At 44.2% G+C, this 15,330-nt stretch overlaps 1 protein-coding gene across 1 annotated transcript in view; it reads left to right on the top strand.

The window, feature by feature from the left end:
* The window catches only part of cntrl (centriolin), a 98,424-nt gene that overhangs the window by 70,969 nt on the left and 12,125 nt on the right, over positions 1-15,330 (top strand). The window contains exons 24-29 of the mRNA XM_038989469.1: positions 227-625; positions 1,033-1,192; positions 3,171-3,286; positions 9,287-9,606; positions 9,790-10,066; positions 11,798-12,026. Of these exons, the coding sequence (XP_038845397.1) occupies positions 227-625; positions 1,033-1,192; positions 3,171-3,286; positions 9,287-9,606; positions 9,790-10,066; positions 11,798-12,026 (1,501 nt within the window). The remainder of the gene's footprint in view (positions 1-226; positions 626-1,032; positions 1,193-3,170; positions 3,287-9,286; positions 9,607-9,789; positions 10,067-11,797; positions 12,027-15,330) is intronic.

The raw sequence follows: 15,330 nt of genomic DNA, 5'->3' as shown, positions 1-15,330 counted from the left end.
GTGGACATAAATAGCCCCCTTCATTTAAGGGGGAGGGGGGTGCAGTAGTTGGTTATCAGCAGCTTGATAGTCTGCCCTTCTGGTTTAAAATATTATAGTTGAATTACTGACCGTCTTACATTTGAAGACTTTGTTGCTGGTGAATGGTGATATTTGTCTGTAGTACCATCTCTTGTATCATTAGCCAGTAGTGTTGTAACAGACTGTTTCATGTGACCCTGTGTAGACCAAAGCGACTCTCCAGCAGCAAACTGAGGCCCGGAAGCGGCTCGCCGACACAGAGCAGGAGCTGGAGGAGCTGGAACTCCGCAATCGGGACAGCGCCTCTTTGCTGGTGGAGGCCAAACAGCATCTCAGGGATCTGCAGGAGGATCTCCAGGAGCTGAGGAGACGCAAGGAAGAGCAGGGAGACACTCTACAGAGGGTGGAGGAGGTGGTGGCTGCCCGCGACCTGGTGTTCCAAGAGGTCAACAAGAAGGTGAAACGAGCCAGTGAGCGACTGGAGGCCCTCCGGAGCCAGCTTCAGGAGACCCAGAGCAAGGAGGTCGCACTGCTGGAAACCTGCAAACAGTCTGAGAGCACCCTCGCCCAATGCAGGAGCGAGCTAGAGCAACTCAACATTCAGGTATTGCAATGACATTCTTAGTTTTTCTGTCACAATGTCAAGTCAAATTTTATTTAAAGGGGTCACAACACACTTAGCCTCAATGAGAATCGGGAAGCCTGGTGAAGTCTATGGCCAAAATGAGCTAAAATGGGGTGGAGAACCGGTGTAAATAAGTGACACCTCGCAACACATCAAACTAATCAAATGCCTTTCTTGGGTTCAGCTTAACATGCAGCACTCCTTCAACTGGCATGTCAGGGAGGGTCACTAGGGGCACTTGCCGGTAACCACGTTAGCCTCATTTAAATGCACACCGATATTCATAGCCGGTTCGATAGTCACAGACCTGTTTGTATCAATAATGTGCCAATGACCAATTAGTAGTTCAAATTACTTTGTATGTAACTGTGTGTGTGTGTATGTAGGTGCTGCGTGGGGATGTAGAGGCGCTCTATGTCCAGAAGGGTGAGCTGGAGGCCCAGCTGACTGAGAGGAGGGCCAGCGTGGCTGCACTCAAACAGCAGGGAGGTCAGGAAGAGGAGATCCTACAAAGTGTCCACTTACAGATCAACAAGCACAAAGCAGGTAACCAGCCCTAGCACGAGTCACACACAGCTAACTCACCTAGTTCTCACCTAGATTGACACGGTCAGAGGGTTTTGCTCAAGGCCCAGACCCTAAATAGCCTGGTCCAAGATCTGTTTGTGCTCTTGCTAACTCCATTGCTCATTGTCAAGCCAAACATGTTTGCATGGTGTCGTGTCTTTGGCTATGCCAGATTAATTGCTATGACATGCTATTCTATAAAATAATTTCTCCGTAATTAATATTACCTGATTGAACTAATCATGTAAATATAATTAACTAGAGAGGGACACCACGAAATAATATTTATAGAGCTGTTATCTTCCGAATAAACTCTTAAAGATTTAGTAATATTTTACATCCATAGCAGTCACATTAATCGTCATTTTATTCAGTCTCATCTGAAAGTGGTAAATCCTTGGTTATCTGCAAGAATCCTGGCTAACAAGTTGAATCAGCAATACAAAATTGGGTTTAATTATTTATTTACTAAATACCTAACTAATTACACAGAATCACACATACACAATTAAATCATAACTTGATCACAAATTGCCGTCATAAAGAAAAACGTCCCTAGCGGGCGGAATAGATATGACAGCTTGTTACACAAAGGGAAGGGACTGAGTTTTAGTGAAAGAGCGGGAGACTGGAACATAGGCGAGCTGTGTTATCGTAAATACAGTATCTTATGCATTCTAAATTACCGCCCATTTGAAGAAGGAAAATGCAATAAATATTTACTCTGAGCTGCGCTTCAGTAGGTTGGTGGTAGATGGAAGACCGTATCGCCAACCCGAGTCCTCTGTCCTTTAACGAATGTCTCTGGTGGTCACTGGATACGTTGGAGTAACGTCGATGTGTAGTAGACGGGATACTCTGACTGTCCTTCCTAACCTGCGTTTGTAGCAGCTGTTGCTAACTCAACGGCTAGGAGGTATCACTTCTGTAGTGAATACGAGTTCAAAGTTCATACCATTTACAACCAAAGTCCATGCTGATGTTGGCTTAGTTCTGTAGTTATTATCTGAACCATTCTGACATCGGATCGTCATCCTAAATGTACCCGGAACAGGAAGTTATATTTTTGTCAATGGCTTTTATAGTGGAGGGAGAGGGGTGTGTCTGAAAAGTTTGTAACCCATGTCTCTTCACAGGGGCGGGCCACTGGTTGAGCAGAGGCCAAACTTATGAAAACCCAAATCTCTCATTTGGAAGCTAAAATTACATTTCATCTCTTCACAAATAATTTCATATTCAAACATTTGAATTAAACAACAATTCCATGTGAATCCGATACCTCTGACGTTTAGACTTTCCACAGTAGAGTTTATGTCATTCTATCATTGATGAGAATGTGTCAGAGGGCAACCGAACTGACATAATATATCTTAAGTACCACCGCATATGTTCAGTTGGTCGGATTACCAGAATATAGTTCATTTCCCCCTCCAACTTCTGATGTTCCCAGAATCTCTATGTTAACCAATGGGTTTTCTTATGTCACATCAGTTATAGTAGGGAGAGAGAAAAAGGGGGAAAGAGGTATTTATGACTGTCATAAACCTACCCCCAGGCCAACGTCATGACAATGGCAATAAGTGACAAGGAGTTGGCGTGATGGCACAAACAAACTGGCACTCAGGCTACGGCCAAAAGCCTAATGATAGCAAGGTACAGACATCCCAATAACTATATGAACAGTATAGAAGAGTAAAACTATGTCCAAATTATTATTAGTGCAAGATCTGCCACGTGTGGTTACAGCGGGAAAGCGAGTGCAGCCCAAGAATCAGAAAGTGTGGACATGGCATAAGACCATGAACCATGAGGTTACTCTGCACTTCAATGCTTATGTATTACTACATAGTAGTAACCTTATAGAGTTATGCAGTTTGATGACTGTGTGTCATTGTGTGTGTTTGTGCTTGCACATGTGTGTGTGTGTGCCTGGCTGTGTGCATATGTGTATGTGCAGAGCTGAAGCACGTTCTGGAGATGTTGCAGATGACTGGCCAGGAGCTGCAGGCGGTGAAGCTGCAGCATGACCAGCGCCTGGACCAGCTGGAGAGGAGTCAGGAGAGCCTGCAGCAGGTCAGAGGTCACTCGTAACGCTGACTGGATCTCAAATGGCACCTTATTGAGGGCTGTGACAGTTTGAATAGTAAAAATGATTTGGTGCACATTTTCCTCCACTCTTGACTGCATGTGCTGCCATAGAAATAGAATGGGCATCCTCATTCAAGTCAATTATGGTATAATGGGTGGACTGGCGGCCATTGTGAGTTTACCCAAAGGAGCAAAGCAGGAAGTAAAAGCAGGAAGTGCACCCATCAATACAGTGCAATCGGAAAGTATTCAGACCCCTTCCCTTTTTCCACATGTTGGTACGTTACAGCTTTATTCTAAAATGGATAAATACTTTTTTCACTCATCGATCTACACACGATACCCCATAATGACAAAAAAACTGAATTACCTTATGTACATAAGTATTTTACTATGAGACTTGAACCCTTTGCTATGAGACTCGAAATTTAGCTCAGGTACATCCTGTTTCCATTGATCATCCTTGAGATGTTTCTACAACTTGATTGGAGTCCACCTGTGGTAAATTTAATTGATTGGACATGATTTGGAAAGGCACATACCTGTCCCACAGTTGAGAGTGCATGTCAGAGTAAAAACCAAGCCATGAGGTCCAAGACAGGATTGTGTCGAAGCACAGATCTGGGGAAGGGTACCAAAAGATTTCTTCAGCATTGAAGGTCCCCAAGAACACAGTGGCCTCCATCATTCTTAAATGGAAGAAATTTAGAACCACCAAGACCCTTTCTAGAGCTGGCCGCCCGGCCAAACTGAGCAATCGGGGGAGAAGGGCCTTGGTCAGGGAGGTGACCAAGAACCCATTGGTCACTCTGACAGAGCTCCAGAGTTCCTCTGTGGAGATGGGAGATATATAATGGCGCAGGAGGAGATGTTTGCCGTTTTATGGGCTCCTAACCAATTGTGCTATTTTGTGTTTTTTTACTTATTTTGTACATAATGTTTCAGCCACCGTTTCTTATGACTGAAAAGAGCTTCTGGCTATCAGAACAATGATTACTCACCTCGAACTGGACAAAGACTTTTTTACTTTAACGAGTCGGACGCAAAGGATTTACTCTAGATACCAGACCATAGCCAAATCCCCGTCATTCGCATGAAGAGAAGACGCCGATACAGGGGGACGCAGGTCCGGGTGCCTTTGTTAGAATTCTTCGATGAGTAGGTAATCCGTAGCTGTCTATTTACCACCAAAAATCTATGCTGGCACTAAGACCGCACTCAATGAGCTGTATAAAGCCATAAGCAAACAAGAAAATGCAAGAAACAAACAAAAAAATCAGGGGCGGTGCTCCTAGTGACGGGGGACTTTAATGCATTTCTACCAGCATGTTACATGTGCAACCAGTGGGAAAAAAACTCTAGACCACCTTTACTCCACACACAGAGAGGCATAGATAGCTCTCTCTCGCCCTCCATTTGGCAAATCTGACCATAATTCTTTCCTAGTGATTCCTGCTTACAAGCAAAAACTAAAGCAGGAAGTACCAGTGACTCATTCAATACGGAAGTGGTCAGATGACGCAGATGCTAAGCTACAGGACTGTTTGCTAGCACAGACTGGAATATGTTCCGGGATTCCTCCAATGGCATTGAGGACTATACCACATCAGTCACCGGCTTCATCAATAAGTGCATCAATGATGTTGTCCCCACAGTGACCGTGTGTACACGCCATGGTTCACAGACAACATCCAGAGTGAGCTAAAGGGTAGAGCTGCTGCTTTCAAGGAGCGGGACTCTAACCCAGACACTTAAAAGAAATCCCGCTATGCCCTCAGACGAACCATCAAACATACAAAGGGTAAATACAGGACTAAGATTGAATCCTACTACACCGGCTCTGATGCTTGTCGGATATGGCAGGGCTTGCAAACTATTACGGACTACAAAGGGAAGCCCAGCCGTGAGATGACCAGTGACACCAGCCTTCCAGACGAGCTAAACAACTTCTATGCGCGCTTCAAGGCAAGCAACACTGAAACATGCATGAGAGCACCAGCTGTTCCGGACGACTGTGTGACCACGCTCGCCATAGCCGATGTGAGTAAGACCTTTAAACAGGTCAACATTCACAAGGCCGCAGGACCAGACGGATTACAGATTGAGTCTGTAATACCTACATGTTTCAAGCAGACCACCATAGTCCATGTGCCCAAGAACACCAAGGTAACCTGCCTAAATGACTATCGACCCGTAGCACTCACGTCTGCATCCATGAAGTGCTTAGAAAGGCTGGTCATGGCTCACATCAACACCATCATCCCAGAAACCCTAGACCCACTCCAATTTGCATACCAACCCAACATATCCACAGATGAAACTGCCCTTTCCCACCTGGACAAAAGGAACACCTACGTGAGAATGCTTGCTGTTCATTGACAACAGCTCAGCGTTCAACTCCATATTTTCCTCAAAGCTCATCACTAAGCTAAGGACCCTGGGATTAAACACCTCCCTCAACACGGGGGTCCTTCAGGGGTGCATGCTCAGTCCCCACCAGTACTCCCTGTTCACCCATGACTGCGTGGCCAAGCACGACTCCAACACCATCATTAATTTGCCGACAACAGCACTGTGGTAGGCCTGATCACCGACAACGATGAGACTATAAGGAGGAGGTCAGAGACCTGGCAGTGTGGTGCCAGGACAACAACCTCTCCGTCAACGTGATCAAGACAAACGAGATGATCGTGGACTACAGGAAAAGGAGGGACGAGCCCACCCTCATTGTCATCGACGAAGCTGTAGTGGAGCAGGTTGAGAGCTTCAAGTTCCTTGGTGTACACATCACCAACAATTTATCATTGTCCAAACACACCAAGACGGTTGTGAAGAGGACACGACAACACCTTTTCCCCCTCAGGAGACTGAAAAGATTTGGCATGGGTCTTCAGATCCTCAAAACGTTCTACAGCTGCACCATCGAGAGCTTCCTGACTGGTTGCATCACCGCCTGGTATGGCAACAGCTCGGTCTCCGACCGCAAGGCGCTAGAGGGTAGTGTGTGCGGTCCAGTACATCACCAGGGCCAAGCTTCCTGCCATCCAGGACCTCTATTCCAGGCGGTGACAGAGGAAGGCCATACAAATTGGCAAAGACTCCAGCCATCCTAGTCATAGACTGTTCTCTCTTCTACCGCACGGTAAGCAGTACCGCAGCACCAAATGTACACTACCGTTGAAAAGTTTGGGATCACTTAGAAATGTCCTTATTTTCCATGAAAACATACATGAAATGAGTTGCAAAAGAATAGGAAATATAGTCAATATGCTGACATGGTTATATATAATGATTAAAACATTTTGGGGAAATAATAACTGTGTCCTTCAAACTTTGCTTTTGTCAAAGAATCCTCCATTTGCAGCAATTACAGCCTTGCAGACCTTTTGGCATTCCAGTTGTCAATTTGTTGAGGTGGTCTGAAGAGATTTCACCCCATGCTTCCTGAAGCATCTCCCACAAGTTGGATTGGCTTGATGGGCACTTCTTACGTATCTTACGGTCAAGCTGCTCCCACAACAGCTCAATAGGGTTGAGATCCAGTGACTGTGCTGGCCACTCCATTATAGACAGAATACCAGCTGACTGCATCTTCCCTAAATAGTTATTGCATAGTTTGGAGCTGCTTTGGGTCATTGTCCTGTTGTAGGAGGATGGCGTTGCAAAATGGAGTGATGGCCTTCCTTCTTCAAGATCCCTTTTACCCTGTACAAATCTCCCACTTTACCACCTCCAAAGCACCCCCAGACCATCACATTGCCTCCACCATGCTTGACAGATGGCGTCAAGCACTGCTCCAGCATCTTTTCATTTTTCTGCATCTCACGAATGTTCTTCTTTGTGATCCAAACACCTCAAACTTAAATTCCTCTGTCAATAACACTTTTTTCCAATCTTCCTCTGTCCAGTGTCTGTGTTCTTTTGCCCATCTTAATCTTTTATTTTTATTGGCCAGTCTGAGATATGGCTTTTTCTTTGCAACTCTGCCTAGAAGGCCAGCATCCTGGAGTCGCCTCTTCACTGTTGACGTTGAGACTGGTGTTTTGCGGGTACTATTTAATGAAGCTGCCAGTTGAGGACTTGTGAGGCATCCGTTTCTCAAACTAGACACTCTTATGTACTTATGTCTTCTTGCTCAGTTATGCACCGGGGCCTCCCACTCCTCTTTCTATTATGTTTAGAGCCAGTTTGCGCTGTTCTGTGAAAGGAGTAGTACACAGCGTTGTAGGAGATCTTTAGTTTCTTGGCAATTTCTCACACGGAATAGCCTTCATTTCTCAGAACAAGAATAGACTGATGAGTTCCAGAAGAAAGTTCTTTGTTTCTGGCCATTTTCTATGTATATATTCCATTTAAGATCAGCCGTATCAAATTCATTTATAAAGCCCTTCTTACATCAGCTGATATCTCAAAGTGCTGTACAGAAACCCAGCCTCAAACCCCAAACAGCAAGCAATGCAGGTGTAGAAGCACGGTGGCTAGGAAAAACTTCCTAGAAAGGCCAGAACCTAGGAAGAAACCTAGAGAGGAACCAGGCTATGGCCAGCTCATTTACAACATTAACAATGTCTACACTGTATTTTGGATCAATTTGATGTTATTTTAATGGACAAAAAATGTGCTTTTCTTTCAAAAACAAGGACATTTCTGAGTGACCCCAAACTGTTGAACGGTAGTGTAGGTCCAAAATGCATCTTAACATCTTCTACCCCCAAGCCATAAGACTGTTGAACAGCTAATCAAATGGTTACCCGGACTATTTGTATTAACCCCCCCACTCTTTTTTTTTTTTTACGCTGATGTTATTATTTTTTACTTTTGTTTATTTCGTAAATAACAGGGCTACCTGTTGTATTCGGAGCATGTGACAAATAACATTTGATTTGATTTGAGTACCTTCCAGATGGACAACCATCTCTGCAGCACTCAACCAATCAGGCCTTTATGGTAGTGGCCAGACAGAAGCCACTCATCAGTAAAAGGCACACGACAGCCCGCTTGGAGTTTGCCAAAAAGCACCTAAAGGACTAGACTATAGGAAACATGATTCTCTGGTCTGATGAAACCAAGAATGAACTCTTCGGCCTGAATGCCAAGCGTCGTGTATGGAGGAAACCGGGCACCATCCCTACGGTGAAGCATGGTGGTAGCAGCATCATGCTGTGGGTATGTTTTTCAGCGGACGGGACTGGGTGACTAGTCAGGATCGAGGGAAGATGAAAGGAGGAAAGTACAGAGAGATCATTGATGAAAACCTGCTCCAGAGCGCTCAGGACCTCAGAATGGGGTGAAGATTCACCTTCCAATAGGACAATGACCCTGAGCACACAGCCAAGACAACACAGGAGTGGCTTTGGGATAAGTCTCAATGTCCTCAAACCCGATCGAACATCTCTGGAGAGACCTGAAAATAGCTGTGCAGCGACGCTCCCTGTCAAACGTGATAGAGCTTGAGAGTATCTGCAGAGAAGAATGGGAAAAACTCCCCAAATACAGGTGTGCCAAGCTTGTAGCGTCATACCCAAGAAGACTCGAGATTATAATCACTGCCATAGGTGGTTCAACAATGTACTGAGTGAAGGGTCTGAATACTTTTGTAAATGTGATATTTCCGTTTTTTATTTTTTTATGAATTTGCAAACATTTCTAAAAACCTGTTTTTGCTTTGTCATCATGGGGTATTGATGAGGGGGAACAAACTATTTGATACATTTTAGAATACGGCTGTAACAAAATGTGGAAAAAGTCAATGGGTCTGAATACTTTCCGAATACACTGTATGTGCTGTGATTTGTTGATTCACATGGACTGAGATTACCAAAATGTTATATTATTATCCGTATTTAGTGCGCTACGTTTGACCAGGGCTCATAGGGCTCTTGTCCGAAATAGTGCCATTTAATGTGTACACAGACAAGTGGGTGTTTACACTTTTTTTTTGTTTTTTTGTGTGTGTATTTTATGTCTCTCTGTGTGTTCCCCCAGGTGCGCGTGGAGCTGCAGGCGCTGCAGCAGGAGGCATCGCGCCAGAAGTCTGAGGGCGAGCTCCAGAGGAGGCTGGCGGAGCAGGACCGGATGGAGCTAAAAGAGGAGGCGCAGGGAGTCCGGGAGCAGGCGGAGGAGGCCGCCAGGGAGAGGAACAGGCTGGAGGAGCAATGCCGGAACCTGGAGGCCAGACGGACACACGCCGACCGGTGCTTGGAGGCGGCGGAGGACGGGGCGCGGGGGGCTGAGGCTGAGCTGAACAGGCTGCATGCAGAGCTGGGCCAGCTGAGACAGGAGCAGAGACAGGCTCACACACACAGGTATGAATCACTCACAAACTGCACTTTTTCTATTATTGTATTTATTGTCTTTAATTTTCTAGAAGATATGTCCTTTGTCTATGCTTGATGATATGTTTTAATGTATGCACACGAGCCGGAAGCAAAATCTCTCCACGGGGATAATAAAGTCATTATTTTATCTTATCTCATCTTATCCTTCAGGCAGAAGATGGAACGAAACACGGCAGCCACTCAGCAACAGCTATACCGGGAGTCTGAGATCTTCAGTGGTCGGAAGGAGCAGGTGGAAGAGCAAAAACTGCAATTAGAGATGCTGGAGGAGGAGGTGCGAGTGTTGGTCATGGTCCGGGACAGTGTCGTGCGGGAGGAGCAGGAGGCGAGGAAGCAGCTGGAGGAGGATGAACGGAGAGCTGAGCGGCTGGAGCACAGGCTGATGGAGCTGCACACTGACCTGGCTGAGAGGCAGACTCAACTACAAGTAACATGACAGGGCAAGATTTAGACACCATACACTGTTGCCAATAAGTCGTAGTCTGAAATAGCACCCTTTTCCCTGTATAGTGCATTACTTTGGTCAAAAACTGCACTTTTTTAGGCGCAGCCATAGTGAAATAGGCCTATACAATTTGCATATACTCCAGAATGTTATGAAGAGTGATCAGATGAATTGCAATTAATTGCAAAGTCTCTCTTTGCCATGCAAATGAACCGAATCCCCCCAAAATATTTCCACTGCATTTCAGCCCTGCCACAAAAGGACCAGCTGACATCATGTCAGTGATTCTCTCGTTAACACAGGTGTGAGTGTTGACGAGGACAAGGCTGGAGATCACTCTGTCATGCTGATTGAGTTTGAATAACAGACTGGAAGCTTCAAAAGGAGGGTGGTGCTTGGAATCATTGTTCTTCCTCTGTCAACCATGGTTACCTGTAAGGAAACACGTGCCGTCATCATTGCTTTGCACAAAAAGGGCTTCACAGGCAAGGATATTGCTGCCAGTAAGATTGCACCTAAATCAACCATTTATCGGATCATCAAGAACTTCAAGGAGAGCGGTTCAATTGTTGTGAAGAAGGCTTCAGGGCGACCAAGAAAGTCCAGCAAGCGCCAGGACCGTCTCCTAAAGTTGATTCAGCTGCGGGATTGGGGCATCACCAATACAGAGCTTGCTCAGGAATGGCAGCAGGCAGGTGTGAGTGCATCTGCACGAACAGTGAGGCGAAGACTTTTGGAGGATGGCCAGGTGTCAAGAAGAGCAGCAAAGAAGCCACTTCTCTCCAGGAAAAACATCAGAGACAGACTGATAATCTGCCAAGGGTACAGGGATTGGACTGCTGACGACGTCATTTTCTCTGATGAATCCCCTTTCCGATTGTTTGGGGCTTCCGGAAAAAAGCTTGTCCGGAGAAGACAAGGTGAGCGCTATCATCAGTCCTGTGTAGTGCCAACAGTAAAGCATCCGGAGACCATTCATGTGTGGAGTTGCTTCTCAGCCAAGGGAGTGGGCTCACTCACAATTTCGCCTAAGAACACAGCCATGAATAAAGAATGGTAACAACACATCCTCCGAGAGCAACTTCTCCCAACCATCCAGGAGCAGTTTGGTGACAAACAATTCCTTTTCCAGCATGATGGAGCACCTTAAGGCAAAAGTGATAACTAAGTGGCTCGGGGAACAAAACATCGATATTTTGGGTCCATGGCCAGGAAACTCCCCAGACCTTAATCCCATTGAGAACTTGTGGTCAATCCTCAAGAGACAGGTGGACAAACAAAAACCCACAAATTCTGACAAACTCCAAGCATTGATTATTCAAGAATGGGCTGCCATCAGTCAGGATGTGGCCCAGCAGTTAATTGACAGCATGCCAGGGCGGATTGCAGAGGTCTTAAAAAAGAAGGGTCAACACTGCAAATATGCAAGACTCTTTTTATCAACTTTTTATTCATGTAATTGTCAATAAAAGCCTTTGACACTTGTGAAAGGCTTTTAATTATACTTCAGTACTCCATAGTAACATCTGACAAAAATATCTAAAGACACTGAAGCAGCTAACTTTGTGGAAATTAATATTTGTAATTCTCAAAACTTTTTGCCACAACTGTATACTCAATGGCTCCATAGCTGTATTGGTTCACAACGTTTCAAACCTAAAACTGCTGCTTAAGTGCAATGGAGGAAGCAGTCATTTCTGTGTGTGTGTGTAGTGTGCGCGGGAGCTGCAATGTGAGGCCAAAGAGCGTGAGGAGAGGCAGCGGCAGAGGCTCCAGGAACTGCAGGCCCAGAGCCAGGTTGAGGAGAGCTCTCTGGCCCAGCACACACTCAGACTGGAGCAGGTCAACACTGCAGTGGCCGACATGGAGGACAGGAACCGGCGAGTAGTGACCAGGGACCACAAGCAGTGTGCCGTCCTGCAAGAGCACGTGCCTCTGCTTGGTAAGCGAAAAATAACTTGTACTACTTACAGTTGAAGTCAGAAGTTTACATACACTTAGGTTGGAGTCATTAAAACTAATTTTTCAACCACACCACACGTTTCTTGTTAACAAACTATAGTTTTGGAAAGTCGGTTAGGACATCTACTTTGTGCATGACACAGTCATTTTTCCAACAATTGTTTACAGACAGATTATTTCACTTATAATTCACTGTATCACAATTCCAGTGGGTCAGAAGTTTACATACACTAAGTTGACTGTGCCTTTTAAACAGCTTGTGAAATTCCAGAAAATGATGTCATGGCTTTAGAAGCTTCTGATAGGCTAATTGACATAACTTGAGTCAATTGGAGAGGTGTACCTGTGGATTTATTTCAAGGCCTACCATCAAACTCAGTGCCTCTTTGCTTGACATCATGTTAAAATCAAAAGAAATCAGCCAAGATGTCAGAAAAAAAATTGTAGACCTCCACAAGTCTGGTTCATCCTTGGGAGCAATTTCCAAACGCCTGAAGGTACCACGTTCATCTGTACAAACAATAGTACGCAAGTATAAACACCATGGGACCACACAGCCGTCATACCGCTCAGGAAGGAGACGCGTTCTGTCTCCTAGAGATGAGCGTACTTTGGTGCAAAAAGTGCAAATCAATGCCAGAACAACAGCAAAGGACCTTGTGAAGATGCTGAAGGAAACCGGTACAAAAGTATCTATAACCACAGTTAAACAAGTCCTATATCAACATAACCTGAAAGGCCACTCCGCAAGGAAGAAGCCACTGCTCCAAAACCGCCATAAAAAAGCCAGACTACGGTTTGCAACTGCACATGGGGACAAAGCTAGTACTTTTTGGAGAAATGTCCTCTGGTCTGATGAAACAAAAATACAACTGTTTGGCCAAAATGACCATTGTTATGTTTGGAGGAAAAAGGGGGAGGCTTGCAAGCCGAAGAACACCATCCCATCCGTGAAGCACGGGGGTGGCAGCATCAAGTTGTGGGGGGGTGCTTTGCTGCAGGAGGGACTGGTGTACTTCACAAAATAGATGGTATCATGATGAATGAAAATGATGTGGACATATTGAAGCAACATCTCAAGACATCAGTCAGGAAGTTAAAGCTTGGGCGTAATTGGGTCTTCCAAATGGACAATGACCCCAAGCATACTTCCAAAGTTTTGGCAAAATGGCTTAAGGACAACAAAGTCAAGGTATTGGGGTGGCCATCACAAAGCCCTGACCTCAATCCTATAGAAAATGTGTGGGCAGAACTGAAAAAGCGTTTGCGAGCAATGAGGCCTACAAACCTGTCTCAGTTACACCAGCTGAGTCAGGATGAATTTGCCAAAATCCCCCCAACTTATTGTGGAAGGCTACCCAAAACATTTGACCCAAGTTAAACAATTTAAAGCAATGCTACCAAATACTTGTCACGCCCTGACCATAGATAGCTTTTATTCTCTATGTTGGTTAGGTCGGGATGTGATTTAAGGGTGGGTTATCTAGGGGAATTATATTTCTATGTTGGCCTAGTATGGTTCCCAATCAGAGGCAGCTGTTTATCGTTGTCTCTGATTGGGGATCATATTTAGGTAGCCATTATCCCATTGTGCTTTGTGGGATCTTGTCTATGTATAGTTGCCTGTGAGCATTATTCTAGCTTTATGTTTCGTTTGTTCGTTTTGTTGTTTGAAGTTTTTCTATTCCAAAATAAAGGATGGAAACATACCACGCTGCATCTTGGTCTACTCCTTATGACGAACGTGACAATACTAATAGAGTGTATGTAAACTTATGACCCACTGGGAATGTGATGAAAGAAATAAAAGCTGAAATAAATACTTCTCTCTACTATTATTCTGACATTTCACATTCTAAAAATGAAGTGGTGATCCTAACTGACCTAAGACAGGGCATTTTTACTCGGATCAAATGTTAGGAATTGTGAAAAACTGAGTTAGAATGTATTTGTCTAAGGTGTATGTAAACTTCCTATTAGACTTAGACTCCTTATTTGCTCGCTATCGCTGTACTCTCGCTCTCAACCAGGGTTAAAATAATATTAGTTTTCTTTCAAATACTTTAAAGGCGCTTGATTGAGCTTACCTGGCACCATGGAACCAATGGTATAGTCCTGAAAGTACAAAGCCTGCCCATCTGACGCCACACGCAGGCTCAATCAAATGCTCCAAAGAGTTTGAAAGACATACAGTACCAGTCAAAAGTTTTAGAACACCTACTCATTCCAAGGTTTTTCTTTATTTTTACTATTTTAGTGAAGACATCAAAAGTATTAAATAACATATGGAATCATGTAGTAACCAAAAAAGTGTTAAACAAATCAAAATATATTATATATTTTTTAGATTCTTTAAAGTAGCTACCCTTTGCCTTGATGACAGCTTTGCATTCTCTTGGCATTCTCTCAACCATGCATTTAAATTAACAGGTGTGCCTTGTTAAAAGTTAATTTGTGGAATTTATTTTCTTCTTAATGCGTTTGAGCCAATCAGTTGTGTTGTGACAATGTAGGGGTGGTATACAGAAGATAGCCATATTTGGTCAAATTCCATATTATGGCAAAAACAGCTCAAATAAGCAAAGAGAAATGACAGTCCATCATTACTTTTAGACATGAAGGTCAGTCAATGAGTAAAAGTGCAGTCGCAAAAACCATCAAGGGCTATGATGAAACTGGCTCTAATGAGGACCCAGAATTACCTCTGCTGCAGAGGATAAGTTCATTAGAGTTAACTTAGACTTGGAGTTAACACTTATTTTAACTTAATATAATACATCAATAAAATCAATTTAGCCTCAAATAAATAATGAAACATGTTCAATTTGGTTTAAATAATGCAAAAACAAAGTGTTGGAGAAGAAAGTAAAAGTGCAATATGTGCCATGTAAGAAAGCTAACGTTTAAGTTCCTTGCTCAGAACATGAGAACATATGAAAGCTGGTGGTTCCTTTTAACATGAGTCTTCAATATTCCCAGGTAAGACGTTTTAGGTTGTAGTTATTATAGGAATTATAGGACTATTTCTCTCTATACGATTTGTATTTCATATAACATTGCCTATTGGATGTTCTTATAGGCACTTTAGTATTTCCAGTGTAACAGTATAGCTTCCATCCCTCTCCTCGCCTGGGCTCGAACCAGGAACACATCGACAACAGCCACCCTCGAAGCAGCGTTACCCATGCAGAGCAAGGGGAACAACTACTCCAAGTCTCAGAGCGAGTGACGTTTGAAACGCTATTAGCGTGCACCCCGCTAACTAGCTAGCCATTTCACATCGG

Source organism: Salvelinus namaycush, chromosome 1 (genome assembly GCF_016432855.1).
Source record: "Salvelinus namaycush isolate Seneca chromosome 1, SaNama_1.0, whole genome shotgun sequence".
Classification (NCBI taxonomy): domain Eukaryota; kingdom Metazoa; phylum Chordata; class Actinopteri; order Salmoniformes; family Salmonidae; genus Salvelinus; species Salvelinus namaycush.
This window is presented reverse-complemented; position numbering and strand designations above follow the sequence as displayed.